Genomic DNA, 14,773 nt, shown 5'->3' on the forward strand with positions numbered 1-14,773 from the left:
GCGGATCGCATGAAAACGCTGCAGGACGAGCTGCGAGCTTCAATGCAATGGGCGCAAGCAAAACAAGCAGAATACGCCAATGAAGGAAGGCTACCCGCACCAGCTTTCAAAGTCGGCGACCAAGTGATGCTGGACACTCGCAACCTACGGACGAAAAGACCCTCCGCGTCATTAGACCTAAAGAACCGCGGTCCCTTTACTATCGTTCGCGCCATCAACAACACCGCATACGAGCTAGATCTTCCCGCTAACATGAAGCGCATCCACAATGTTTTCCACCCATGGCTCTTACACTTGGTTGACGACAACCCACTTACTGGACAAACACAAGATCCTGAGGTCCCTGCGGAGTTCGACCCAGAAGTGGAAGACGACACTGAATACACTGTCGAAGCAATCGAAGACTGCCGCATTAATAAGAAGCTTAAGGATCCTGCCGCCCGCTGTCGCAAGGGCAAGACTACCCAAGGCCTGCTCCAATACTTGGTACGATGGGCAAACTATCCCGACGGCCCCGACAATCCTTCATGGGAACCATACATGAACCTCGCGGACTCCGCTGACACTGTGACGCGCTATCACCTTGATCACCCAAACAAGCCGCCTATGCACAGGAAGTTTAAGTCTCTCACAGGCAAACAAGATATGCTGGTTATGCGACTTCACGCTCTTAGTCGTGTCTAGCCAGTGGTGACAACAGCAGACAAGACCAACAATAAGACTGGGATAATATAGTTGTGCTTGCTATAATCGAGGGCGTCGATAAGTTGTGCTAGAAATAGGACTTATAGACGCTGTGCTCGTGGCAAGGACTAGACTGTCAAAGTTACTATTGTTAAGACAAGATGCTAAGGTCACCACGCCACGATGATGATCCATAATTACTGTGCACAGACAACGGGAATAGAATGTAGTAATGGAATGGACACTGCAAGCGACACGCTTGGTATGCAGCAGTTTTGCGATATAGGTATCTCCTTTGTATACAATTTTAGGCAAAAAAAAAAAAAAAAAAAAAAAAAAAAGGCAGTTCGAGCGTTGGAACTTGCTCTCTTTTTTGGGGGGGTAGTGTCATGGATCAAACCCGCGACCTCTAGTAAGCGAGGTGGCCCGTGCGCCTTAAGCGAAGGCCACAGCCGAACACCAAAGTTCGACCCGCGCAGGTCTTCGAACCTGCACGCAATATCTCACTTAGTACTTAATACAGATACGGTCATCTCAACTATTGACGTCCCTCACAGCGTCTCCTAGTAACGTGCTCCACTAGTAAGCTGGCCACACTAGTAAGCTGGCCACACTAGTAAGCTGGCCGCCCCACTAGACTCGACGCAACGTTCTGCGCAATTGAGCCATAATAACTTTGTAAAATAAGATAAAACTTAGATATATAATTATTTATCTAGCTCTGCATGAAGTCTGAGTATGTCCTTCAATATAGCACTTCGTGCACGTTGGTGGCGCGCGCCGACGTCGCTCACTAGCCTGGCTCTAGCTAGCCTCTATTACCACTCTCTCTGCCTCTGTAGCTGACTGCTAAGCCTGCTACACCTAGAGCACTCTACTAGAAGCAATATATTAACGCTGCTAACTCTGCTTTTGTTGTTGACGCTGATTTTCTGCACGTAGCCTCTTATTCTCCTCTGTAAGTATCTGTCAGATTGAGGCGAGGTTTTGCTCCATGATCGAGCCGATGGTGGTTGGGGAAGGACATGAGACCCCCAAACCAGGGCTAGCGCCGGGACTTAGCACTGCCAAGCCCGAGGCGAGGCCACCTCCCACAGACAGAGCCGTAGACAGACACAGACAATACACTCTTGATCCCATCCATAAAAATCTGACAGTATCGTTGCTAATTGCATCGCAAGCTGAGCGCTTTTAGCAAGCTGGCGTATCGCAACGCTTATTAGGCTCTCTAGCTGCCGGCGTAGCCGCTCTTGAAGATAGCGTACCTGCTGCTAAAGCTCTGCTACTGTATATAGTGTCTCTGTCTGCACTGCTGCGTTATTATCTGTGGTTGTCTGCGGGGGAGACGGTGTTCTGGCTACTGTGAGCGACGATAGGACGCGATCTAGACGGGGAGGGACAAGGCCTGTAGCCTAGAAGCCTGCCTAGATATTCTGCTGCGTAAAAACTATCGGCCAGATCTGTGTATAGGCTGTGAGGAAGTCTATCTTGTTAATATGGTAGACGCCTTGGCGGGCGAGCTCCTCAACCTCACGTCCGTACGCGCGCTTAAGAGGAGAGTAGCAGCTCACATCTAGAGGCTGGAGGAGATAAGAGGTATGAGGTGGTATGTAGAGAGTGATAATCTTGTTCTCTGCGCAATACTAGTCGAACTCTAGCGTAGCGTGGCTACTATGGCCGTTAAGAATAAGAAGCTAATAGACTCTAGCTGTACGAGACGCTGTATGCTAGTTGAAGTGCTTTACCTACTTAAAACTAAGCTTATCTGTTGTCTAGCTATTGTCGGAGACGCCGATAATCTAGTCTAGTGGGAGCCCATTATACCAGCTGGCCTGGTGGACCTTGCTATACAGGATCACGAACGGTGGTAGAGACCAGCCAGACGCATTGATGCACTCTATCGCTGTTACCTACTCGCGATTGCCTGGCTGTACGACAACTGCTCTGCTAACTCTGTTAGAGCTAGTTACAACTTTTGACGTTGCAGCGACGCCTATAGCGAAGCTAGTCTTATTAAAGTTGTAGATGTCCTGGTCTAGCACGCCGTACGTCTAGCGCGTCTCCTCTACTAGCTTAAACCACGCTACAATAGCGATAGGATCCTTAGAGTTAGCGCGCTGGCTATTAAGCCTTCTACTCCACTTTGTCTGAAGTTCTGGCTGGCTCTAGATAAAGCGCGATATCTAGTTCTTGCCAACAGGTTGCGGAGGTGGATCTTGGCCACGCGCAGCGAGTAGAGTGTCTGCCATCCGTCGCACGTCGATAATATGGGGCGGAAATCCTCGTCGATCAAGGTCTAGGATTTACTGCACGAGAGACTGCTCCTTAATAGGTGATAGCTTACGCCTAGTAGATAGAATCTCTAATCGTGGCTAGACACCGTAGAGGCGCGTCTAGAGAGTTAATTTTGGCACGTTATACGCTGCTGCAAGTGCGCGCACTAATTGTTTTAGATTATTACGATAGGAAGCTATAGCAAGACTTAGCCTGCCTTCACGAGAAGTCTGTATAGAGCGTTGTTGTCGCGGCATTGTGGTAGTTGTGCAGAGCGTCGGGTCAAGTTTGGTGGGGCGGCTAGTGTCAGATATTCACTCTCATCTGGAATACTGATGAAATAGGTAATGAATGGTGATGATGTTGATTATTGATTGTGTTGTGGTTCTGTCTACGGTTGTGGGCACACCTAGGGGGTGCCAAGCCTTCCTGTGATCCGATTGGCTCTCACAGATGCCGGGTCGCGCTAGTCTAACCCAGCGTCTGTACGCTCTCATCTTCAACAGTGCTATTATCTGACAGGTACAGAACACGCAGATAACCCTATTAAGTACTAGGTAAGCATGCGCGATTGCTACCCTAGCCTTAGTAAGCTTGCGCTTAACGTACTCTCTATCCTAGCGTCGAGCTGTGAGTGTAAGCGCCTGTTTAGTGAGCTGGGCGACCTCAACTTCTAGCGGCAATACAGTGCGTACGACGGTGGCAAAGAGCTGGCCTCGGAGGCGACGACGAGGTAGTAGAGGAGGAGGCAGCAGACGACGACAATATGGAGCTTTTGTGCGGGCTGGCGACTTAGGACGACGAAACTCAACACTAAGGCTAGCGCTAGTACAGATTATCAAGCCAATCAATCAAGCCTTAATTAAGCTCACAATCTCAGCTTGTTAGCCCTAACAATCCAAGCTGACGCTCTCAAAAAACGAGCAATCCAATCTGACGCCTCAGCTTGGATTGGCTTGATTGTTGACAACTATGGTACCATCTTTGTAGCCCTGGTCGGACAATACCTTCGCTGTTTATGTTGATATCTTTGACTGTCTTTCAGCCTGTGAACCCATTATGTGGGGAATAGTGGGTGCTGGAAGAATTGAAGGATTGAACTGAGGTTGTATTGTCTGAGTCTACAAACTGTATATGTAGGTGGGTGACCGTCAACAGCGCTAGTCCCAGATAGGCATCATTCCATTACAAAGGTAAGTTGCGACTGCAGGAGCAGAGCAGGAGAGACCCCAAACCGTGAAATTTGCCTTGCTTCCGGCCTAAATGCGACATCTCGACCTGTCCTGGCAACGCAGCCACCTCGCTGAAGCTGACTTACTACTTTCCCCACTGGTTCGTTTTTCGGGCCTTACGCTTCGTGTATCAAACATCGTTGGGAGGGCCTGAGTTGATAATTAGATTCCCAAGAATAGTGGAAGACGATCATACGACATTGCATCTTTCAGCATGGGGTAACGCGAAGAGTCTGGCAGAGGAGTTGAACCATAAAAGCTTAGCTCCCACGGATGTTAGTGGTCATAGCGGCTGGACTGGACTGCATGTCAGTATAGAGACTCTTATGCTTCATATTTTGCATTGTGGTATATTCAGAATTTGGCTAATGGTTATCTATAGCACGCTGCCTCTAGAGGCTTTACTGACGTCGCTAAGATTCTCCTACATTGTGGTGCAGATCCCTACTTCGAGTCCCAAGCAAATGAGTACGTGCTAGAACGTTTAGAAATCTGGCCAGTTACTAAATCTTTCTAGATCACCTTACGATATAGCTTGGACAAACATCTTATCGCAAGCATGGCCGCAAGACACCGTCGAAGCCTTTCGATCAATGTTCTCAGATCCGGCATACCTAGAAAACCGCCAATTCTCCTTGCTGCACAAGATCGTACTAGGCATTCTGGCTATCGACTTGGATACGATGGACAGAGCTCGAGTGCGCTCGGACATCAACCGTCGGGATAAAGCTGGGAAGACGCCCTTATTTTGGGCCGCATCTCGTAAGGACGCAGCAAAGGTCAGATACCTACTGCAAAATGGGGCGGATCCAAACATATCTTCGCTCGATAGTCGTACACCCATGCACGCAGCAGCTTTAGCAAACGATAATGCAAGTATTCAGTCGTTGTACAGGTACAGGGCTGTGGTCGACGCTTGCGACGGCAATGGCAAGACTCCTTTACAAGTGGCTGCTTCGTATAACGGAGCGGTGGAGCTTCTGTTGGATCTGGGAGCCGATATAGAGCGATCCGATATACATAGGAGAGCTGCTCTTCTGCACGCGACTTCCAGAGGCCACATGGAAGTTGTTCGGATACTCGTCCAACGAGGTGCAAACGTATCGGCCGTTGAGCGAAATGGGTGTTCATCCTTCCATCACGCGGTGACAGGCAACTTCCAGAACATATTTTTGTTGTTGCTGGCTACAAACCCTTCCGCCGCTAGTTTGGTTGCATATGGGTTGAACGATCAGACTATCCTGTAACTGCGTGAGCAGTGTCGGGTGGAGGCTGTGAATCAACGATTGCATTGCTATCTGTTGTCGTGTTGTGATGTCTGTGTACAAGAGCTCTCGGCTCAGAGGTAAGTGCACTTGCCCACCGGGCAGTGCCTGCTACAATAGGATGTCATGTGACTCTAGTCACGTGGTTACATATCCTCCATATCGCTGCTCGGTATGCTGACACCGCTACGATTGAAGTTCTTGGTCGTACGAAGCTTGACCGAGGTCTCTCGACAAGAACAACAGCGGACGGTCTAACTCCCTTGGCGATGGCAGCTATACATCGTAATCTTCCCTACGATCAAGAGTGGCAGAACAAGTTCGAGGATCTTCTTGATGAAGGTGGAGAAACGTGTGCGAACTTGTTGTATTGGAGCTACGGGAGGAGTGAGAATATCTATGGTGCGCGCACGGAGCAGCTGACTAATCAGTGCCTGGCCAATCAGAGCACGGGAAGCCTGATTCACCGTGAATACTAGTGAAGGCTCTTACCGCGTCTCGACACACCCCCACAGGACCTGATAGTCCTGCTCTATCCACCTTTGTTGTAGTCCTTTGTTTCGATAGTTGGAGTCGTAAGGCCTAGCTGTTGTAGATACCTGCTGTGGGCTTGTCGTTCAAGAGGTTTCGTGAGGCCGTCAGCAGCCATCTCATGAGTTCGTACATGCTCTACGTAGAGGTTGCCGTCGCGGACTTGATCCTTGATGTAATGGTAGTAGATATCGACGTGCTTTGTACGCTCGTGGTGGCCCTCTGAGTGTAGTAGCTGTATAGATGGAGCGTTGTCTCCGTAGATAAGGATAGGATGGGTATCTGTACCGTTGTAACCGAGCTGGTGCAGCAGACGGTACAGCCAGGTAGCCTCCTTGGCGGCGTAGGTGAGTGCCACGTACTCAGCTTCAGTTGTTGAGGTTGTAACTAGCTTTTGCTTGACTGACTTGTGACAGATCGTGCCTCCAGCAAGTTTGAACAAGTATCCAGAGGTTGATTTGCGGTCCTCGCCGTCAGCAAATGAGGCGTCGCTGTAGCCATGTAGGTGTAGCGTAGGATTAGTGTTGTTCTTGTTGTCATCGTATGATGTCGCATACATGGTGATAGGCAGGCGTGCGTGTGGAGATGTAGCTCGATAGCTCATCACGAGCGACTTGAAGGTTTTGAGGTAGTCGATGATCTGGATTGCGTACTCGTAGTGTTGTTGAGTCGGGTTGCTCATAGCGCGGGCGAGATAGGCGACGTGGAAGGATATATCGGCTCGCAGTTGGGTTGCTGGATACAGCAGCTTGCCAATAACCTTTTGGTAGTTCTGAATTTGTTGTTGAGTTGCAAGATCAGTTGGAGATCGCAGCTTCAACTTGAGTACTGAGGTATCAAGCGGCGTGTAGCGAGGGAGCGCGTGTTGACGACTATACTCCTCTACAAGCTTGTCGACATATGACTCCATTGAGATCTCGATGAGTCGGGATGGTCGTGAGCGTCGGATCCGGAGACCTAGGTAGTGAGAGATTGGTCCCAGATCTCGACACTTGTACTTCTTGTATACAGCCTCTTTGATCTCCTTCATGCGTTGCTTCGTAGCTGTGATGAAGATGATATCATCAACATACGCAAGGATAAGACTGCCGTCTAGGTGTTTGAAGACACATGGATCTGACTCTAAAGGATCGAAGCCGATACCCTTGAGATAGCTCGATAGCTCATTGTACCAGAGGCGTGGTGAGCGGCGCAGGCCGTATAAAGCTTTGATAAGCTTGGCTTTGCGTCCGTCTGGCAGGCGGACATAGACTACTTCGTTTTTGTCTAGTTTACCGTTGAGAAAGGCGGTAACAACGTCTGCTTGCTCGCATTCTAAGTCTTCGGTTGCGACAAGGGCGAGAAGGACTTTCAGTGTAGTTGCGCGAGCTACTGCAGCGTAGGTTTCGCGCCAGAAGTCGGTCTCCTGCCTATTGCCACAGACAACCAGTCGAGCCTTGAAGCGCTCGAGTTGTCCATCGTCCTTGACTTTGTATTTGTATACCCACTTAGTAGGCAGGGCGTATACGTCGGGAGGTATCGTAGTTGTAGTCTCCCATGTGCCATTCTGGTCGAGTGATACGAGCTCTTCATCTTCAGCAGCGATCCATTGCTTGCTGTATGGATGAAGGCGTGCTGCCTTGCGTGTGGCAGGCTCGGGCGGTAAGTCTGTTGTTGTTGCCTCTGTAATTGCCGTAGCGAAGCAACGAGAGACTGCCGCGTATCGGTTGGGCGGTCGAGTGATGCGACGACGTCCATCGAGTATGTTACGGGCATCAAATGATGCACTGATCTCGTCGTGACGTGGAGCGTTTTGGGATGTATCCCGACGCTGAGGTGTTGCTCGAGCATTAGCAACCTCGGTAAGACTGTTGTAGTTGTCAATATCCGCGTCAAAGTCAAAGCTAGACTGCGCTTCAGTCTCTAGTCCATCAAATACATAACCACTACCTTGCTCCGGGAGAGAGACTTCATGGTGTGGAAATGAAGAGGGATCTAGTGCTGGCGGTGGATCTTGGATATAGAAGCTTTGATCCAGTTCGGTTGTAGCTGTGTCTTCTTGGACTACAGCTTTTACGTCGTGTTTAGGCCAAACAACACTGCTCGTACGGTGTATAGACTAGACTCCGCAACAATCAATTCAATCCGGTCACTCTCCTAGACCCACTTACCTATCTAGGTAGGGCTTAAACTCCTATAGGTAACTACTAGGCTTAAAGCGGTAATCAATCAATCCAATCTGAACCTTCTAGGACCCACTTAATTGATTGTTGCGGACTGTGGTATAGACTGTGTGACTGGATCCCACATGAGATAGATCCGAGATCCTTCTCGACCGACGAAGTACATCTTGACCGATCGTGGTTCGAACTTGGCGCTCTGAACTCGTCGCTGTACTGGTTGATGGACGTACCCAGCTTCTCCGAAGGTGCGGAAGGAGCATAGGTTAGGCACAGGGTTTGCAACCTTCATGTGCTCAAATAGCAGCTGTCTTGGTGTCTTACTGTCTGGTACAGCAGAGCTGACGCTATGGTTAAGGACGTCGATGGAGTACTGGGCTGCGTATGGCCAGTATGACTTAGATATGTGAGGCGCCGCCAAAATCATTGTGCGTGCTCGGACCTCCACTACGTAGTTGCTGGCTTCAGCGACTCCATTCTGGTGGGGTGTATAGGCGGTAGAAGGCTCAAAGATGATGCCTTTGTTCTTAAAGTAACGCCTAGTCGTCTGGTTGAGGAACATGTTGTCGTTGTCCATGTGAACGATCGATACTCGAACGTGGTGTTGAGTTTCCATCTTGTCCAGGTGTTGTATAAGCTTAGATGTGATTGCTGCTTTGCAGTCTGTGAAATCAATCCAGCGGTATCGTGAGTAGTCGTCGGTGTACAGTATCCAGTAGCGCTCACCGTTGACACCTTCGGGCGTCACGGGTCCAACAATATCGATATGAATACGATGGAGGAACGTGGTTGAGCGGGCTGGAGACCGTCGTGAGATCTGTTTCTTCGATTTGGATAACATGCAGGCCTCGCATGAGAATGCCTGTGTTGTAGTGAGACGTAGGCCGGTGGTGTTAGCGACAAGAAGCTTAAGAGCTTTGGGGTCGGCATGGCCAAACAGCTCATGGAGCTCTTGGAGAGTAATCTCGCGATAGGGAGCGAGTACACCTGTTGGGTTGGTTGTCGCGGCGGTTGCAAAGGCAAACGCGCGAGCTGCCTCAAGCTCTGTGTTGGCGAGGAGGAGCGTAGGGATCTTGTCGATCTCAGGTGTGAAGGCGATCTCTTGTTGTGATGGCATGAGGTACAGCTTGTTGTCCCAGCCGTGGTAATAGAGATTTTTCGCTCGTAGTTTGGAGTGGGAGAGGACTGATACAAACATGTCCGGAGCGTATAGCACGTTAGTGAAGGAGACCTTGTTGAGTACACCTTCTGACGTGACGACAGTGATCTGAATGGTACCTACCTGCTTGGCAGTAATAGGCCCGGCTCCAGTATTGATTATAGCAGGAGCAGTGTCGTGTAGAATTTGGAACTTGTTGCGATCATTGCAGATGTGATCGCTGCTTCCAGTATCGATAATAAATCGTTGTTTGAAATTAGAGGTCTCCTTAGTGAGACTCTGTACCTTCTCTGACAAATGAACCGTTGTAAAGGTAAAACCTTCAGCATTAATAGCTGCGGCGTTGGTGCCAGTGGGCTGTTGTTTGCCTTGTTGTTGAGCTTGGCGCTGACGCCAGGCTTCAGTGGCGAGATGAGGAAAGGTGTACCAGCAGTTATCACCTCCTCCAGTATGGTTGCAGTCGCAGTGCTTGCAGTATGGGGAGGTATTTGTAGGTCTCTGGGTCGCACCCTCAGAACCTCTACCTCGTCCGCGCTGGGCTCGCCCATTGCCTCGATTGCCGCGGCCACGGGTGGCGCTTCTGTTGGCGTCGTTGTTATCACCAAGAGGCTGACTGCGGTTGTTGTCACCCCCAGAAGCTCGGATAGACGTGTTAATGGTCTTGATTGGGTCGTCGCGGCGGGCCTCGTCAATGAGCTCGCTGCACATGCGATCGACGTTCAGAGTAACGTTGCGGCGCAGATCAGCGCGGCGATCGCGTCCGTAGTCCGGGTAGGCGTTGTTGATAGCAAGAATGAACTGATACACTCGAGCTTTGTTGGATAGCTTACAGTCTGCGATGACGTCAAGCTTTGCAAGTCCTGCTTTGAACTTGTCGGTGAAGTTGGCTGTAGAGGGGCAGTCTTGAGCTCTCAGCTTAAAAAAATCTGCCCAGATAGTACATTCTTCAGTGACGCCTTGCTCTCGATAGCGAGCGGTAATAGCTTCGTACTTCTGCTTCACAGTAGGCAGGTTCATGACGTTGTCCCATACTGATCTTGGTACTGTATTGAGTATGGCCAAGGTGAGAGACGATTCTCGGGAGTTGTAAATACGATAGAGCTCATAGTCTTTGTCGTACTGTGTAGTAACTTCTTTGTTGTGGGCTCGTACGCGTTGCTGAGCGTCAAGCAGAAGTTGTGGCGTGTTGAATGCCGATGACGTAGTTGGCGGTTCAGTTTGATAGTGAGGTGTTTCTGGGTATGGAACCACGTAGCTGCCGTCGATTAGACCTCCGATAGAGTGAATATTTGCGTACAGCTTCAATGCTGCTTCCCAGTGGTAAGCGTTGCTACCATCTGCTTATAGCTTTGGGATCGCGTCCATCGCTGTGGATGGCGCCATGGTGACTTTATCGTCGTCGCGCGAGTGACTGATGTTGTGTTCAACTAATCGGTTCTGCTGCTGCGGAAATCGCACCTCTAGAGCACTTTATCGTGATAGAGGAGGGCTCATAACCTGATGAAGGTGGAGAAACGTGTGCGAACTTGTTGTATTGGAGCTACGGGAGGAGTGAGAATATCTATGGTGCGCGCACGGAGCAGCTGACTAATCAGTGCCTGGCCAATCAGAGCACGGGAAGCCTGATTCACCGTGAATACTAGTGAAGGCTCTTACCGCGTCTCGACACTTCTGGAGATGTTGGACGAAGACGACGATACGGAGTTCTACGATTGCGTAGAAAACTAGTTAATTCTCCCTCTATTATTGTTCCTCGCTTTATTGCGCAGCAGTAGTGTTCTCATTTGAACTCGCGTAGCTTGCGCGGCAAACCGAGAGGGATTGGTATGCTGGGGGAGAGGTGGATGAGCGTCAGGCAGCGCGGCTGTGGCTTAAGTGGCTAGTGCGGCGGTTAGCCGCAACTCCGCTGCGTCGCAAGGGCGCGCAGTGTGCCTATCTTTTAGTTGAATCTATTGCTATTGGTTTATATGAGTCTCTATAGGAGTATGTCTAGTTCAGTCGACAGAGATCATGTTGCTAATCAGTAGAGCGTAGGCGAGACGAAGCTCCCAACACGAAGATAGATTATTCCCACGTGCGTACCATGGTCCGAAAGTGACGCAGTAGGAACGAGGATCACTCTTCGAACAGATTTAATGATGGGATTTTCGTGTACCTACTTGCTGTTGGTAAGAGACGACGGAAACACGTGCATGTCGCGACACAGGCGAAGTGTACATGACTCCAGAACGTAATAGCGACGAGGGTAGGCTTGACTTTAAGAATCTAAACATACTCCTATCTTGATTCTTATCTTTGTTAGACACTATCCGGTATATCCGATGATCCAGTTGTCGTCAAGAGACAAGATGGGATGCTGGAAGGCTAGAATATGAACTTGGTTAGTCGATTTCCCGACGTGGTCGACCCACGCTTCTGTCTTCGCCTCCACCTCCACGCACCCTCGAACACTTGACTCATCTTATGACACGTTGCCAACGAAGCACATGCCAAGGAGGAACTGGTGGCTCTGTCTGGAGATGACCGGGCTCGTGTGACGCCCAGGCGTCCTGCCAATTCTGTGCGGACCACCCTTCGTGCTCTCTCAATAGCTGTTCAACGTTGTGAGGTTCATCGACGGGAAATTTGGTCCTGATGAGAGAGCTGTTCATTGATAGAGCGTGAACCGCTTCTGGGAGTCCCTCGTAGGTGAAGCCGGTAGTGTTAAGCCGTCGATCGAGCCAGGAAGATTGTGGTAGGAGTCCACGAGCATAGCAGATATCGAGAGCAGTCTGCCAGGCGACATCGCGTTGAAGAACGCGGAACACGCGTGATGTGTGTTCTGGCACGGATCCGCCATGGAGCACGAGGGTGTAGGAGCTATGCGGCGTCCCAAGCGAGGGCAGAACGTCAGCTTCTTTAATCCATTCGCCTACTGCCCTAGTGATGCTGCTAGCGGGACAACGGTCGTCTTTCAGGTAACCTTCATCAAACGGATTAAAAAAGCTCGGGTCGGAGTCTAAGTAATCCATTATACGTTCGTCGGCTATGGGGAACGCATTGCCCTAGAGGCTAATGATACGCTCAACTTTGAGTTGTGGGTAGTCTCGACAGAGGGCAATGAATCCCCTGCCGTGACTCTCGGGACCCGCGATAGACTCGTGGTCTTTGAGTAGCAGGACCTTTTGGACGTTATCACGTGTAGCCTTGGATATAGACTACAAGAAGCGGAGAGCTACTGAAGCTGCTGAATAAATGTACTTCGTGTTTGAAGAATCTATATACAAAGTTCCAAGGTCGCCGTACTATAGTATTGGTAGCTCTGCTATTTGAAGCGCTGCGAAGGCTGGCGGAAGAAACGACATAGTCGCTGCCACCAAGTTCCCCCTATTGACATGCGTAGTAATCGGCATAAAGGAAGAAGTTGATAGATACTCTAGAGTCTGTAGATTTGGTAAGGCAGAGTCTGAGTTTCGTTTCTGCCCTTATTGTAACTCTAGTTGCCACCCCTGTATATCCAATTCGGGTCACATTTCTCGTCTTTGACAGTTACTATGTCCGCGTTGTTGCCTGGAGATTCGGCGTGGCACAAGTCAAAGAGTTTTAAAGCTGCCAGGGAACTCGATGGTACACAGCACCAGACCTACGCATATTAGTTATCTATGGAGGGTATGTTTTAGGGGAAAAAAGACTTCTTACTTTACGGTATCGATGAGCACGTCTTTCTCCAGGCTTCTTGACGCTATACCAACCATCGTATGAGTGTCCTGGACCGACAACTTCTCCGCAGTGTTGTGCAGTGTCGGCATAGTTACAAGTAATAAGGCTCCCAGTGCGCTCAGCATAGCATAATGGGCCGAGAGAAGTAAGAAGAAACGCAATTGAGGTGGATAAGAGCATCTTCGTAAGTGGATAGAATGATTGCAATATGTCGGATGTAGGACAGGGCAGAAGAGAGGAAGAAGGTTGTTGTATTGAGAGAGCTACAGAGAGCGATTATATACACAACCAAGATGAATAAGCAGGTGACGAGGAGTCACGTGAGATACAGTTTACAGTGTACCAGGTGAACCGAGGTGCCAGGCTGACACAATAGTCTGTACGTAAAGCAGGACCTTGGCATATATTTATACCTTGTACAGTCTCAAAGAGCTAAAAGGATTTAGAAAGGGCCGATAGGTAATCTTGTAAAATGTGTCTCACGCCGCTACACCTGCACGGAATTGATATCCCCTGTGACTACATAAGCCCTAAGCATGGGTTTGGCTGTTGACATGAAGGATCATCGTGTGTGTTCGGGCTAATTGACAGGGTACACATCGTGTTGCTGACTTGTGCTCTTTTCTGGGGAGACGCTGACGTCTAATTATGTCAGCCTGTCAAATATATACCTTCAAGCTATAATAGCAAGAAGGTCGGGCTTTTTGTTATTCCACAAATTATACAGCGTTGTGCATTGCTTCGCGAACAGTGAGAGGGTGCTCGGGCCGACATAAGCATCCCACTCCTGTCTTACAAGTCTGGGCAACTTAGCGGGAGTGCCGGATAGCTGGCGCAAGTATGTATGTACGAAAAGCCCGACGAAGAGGCCGGGGTGATGAATGGGCAGATACTACCGCAGCGAGAGAAGATGTGCTTTCTTGCTTATTGACTACCGTGGTATCTCACCAACATTACGCCAAGCTGCGCGTCGCAAGAAAATCCCTCTGTGCCGGGAACGGCCGATCGCATCCAAGGTGTGTTATCTCTTCATCACCCTGCGGTGCATTTAGTTATTGTCGGTATACCTGCTGAGTTATTCCTACCGCACGGCTACATTGTAGGACCCTTAGTCTCAAAATGTACCAGCGCTTAGTAGGAGTTCTTAGATAATGAGTAGTTCTGACTGTATTACCTAGGCATTGCTTGGTATTGCACGTATAACACCGTCAAGGCAGAGTAGGAAGCTTATGTCTATATACAAGAAATAGCTATTGCGTGTCATCGTGGTTTTCGGGTTAGTCTTCGAGTTCTTTAGCCAAGTCCATGTCGCTATCAGAGGACCATAAGCATAACTCACAAGTCAGCTGTTGCTAGCGATCGGATAGGAGTAGAAAAAAGATGTGTACTTTTCCTCTCTTCTCCTATAGCAACTACCATTATGCGACGCGCATCTGTAACGCTGTAAGACTCTAAGGCTGCCTCGTCTCAACAGCAATGCCGGGTCGAATATAAACCCGCAGGCCTACCCTAGTCCCTAGAGAAACGGTTCACGTCCGTCCCTAGGTGCTGGAAAACGCTGTGGGGCAAGAATTGAAGACTTCACAAGGCCATCTTCCTGCCCAACAGAACCTCCAGACGACACGTTCCCGACACCGGGGTGACGTTTTATTTGATTGAATTGCCGTATAGCCGAGCTGAACACGAGGCCCAAACACGAGTTCCCAACAGGATGTGTAGCGTGTTAGTAGACCCGAAATAAGGCGCGAACACGAGTTACCAACACGACGT

General features: G+C 49.6%; 3 protein-coding genes across 3 annotated transcripts; 1 reads left to right on the plus strand and 2 right to left on the minus strand.

Annotated features, from left to right (window-relative positions):
• Positions 1-9: 9 nt before the first annotated feature.
• PtrM4_058250 (Chromo domain containing protein) lies at positions 10-684 on the plus strand (the record flags this gene model as incomplete). The annotated part of the gene is made up of 1 exon (XM_066105399.1): positions 10-684. The coding sequence occupies one exon, from the start codon at positions 10-12 to the stop codon at positions 682-684; it is 675 nt and encodes a 224-aa protein (XP_065964026.1).
• A 5,303-nt stretch (positions 685-5,987) lies between these two features.
• Positions 5,988-12,315, minus strand: PtrM4_058260 (RVT-2 domain containing protein; the record flags this gene model as incomplete). The annotated part of the gene is made up of 3 exons (XM_066105400.1): positions 5,988-8,064; positions 8,244-10,614; positions 11,784-12,315. 3 exons carry the CDS (start codon positions 12,313-12,315, stop codon positions 5,988-5,990), a joined length of 4,980 nt encoding a protein of 1,659 aa, XP_065964027.1.
• A 464-nt stretch (positions 12,316-12,779) lies between these two features.
• PtrM4_058270 (uncharacterized protein) lies at positions 12,780-13,183 on the minus strand (the record flags this gene model as incomplete). The annotated part of the gene is made up of 2 exons (XM_066105401.1): positions 12,780-12,926; positions 12,983-13,183. The coding sequence occupies 2 exons, from the start codon at positions 13,181-13,183 to the stop codon at positions 12,780-12,782; spliced, it is 348 nt and encodes a 115-aa protein (XP_065964028.1).
• Positions 13,184-14,773: the final 1,590 nt, after the last annotated feature.

Source organism: Pyrenophora tritici-repentis, chromosome 2 (genome assembly GCF_003171515.1).
Source record: "Pyrenophora tritici-repentis strain M4 chromosome 2, whole genome shotgun sequence".
Lineage (NCBI taxonomy): Eukaryota > Fungi > Ascomycota > Dothideomycetes > Pleosporales > Pleosporaceae > Pyrenophora > Pyrenophora tritici-repentis.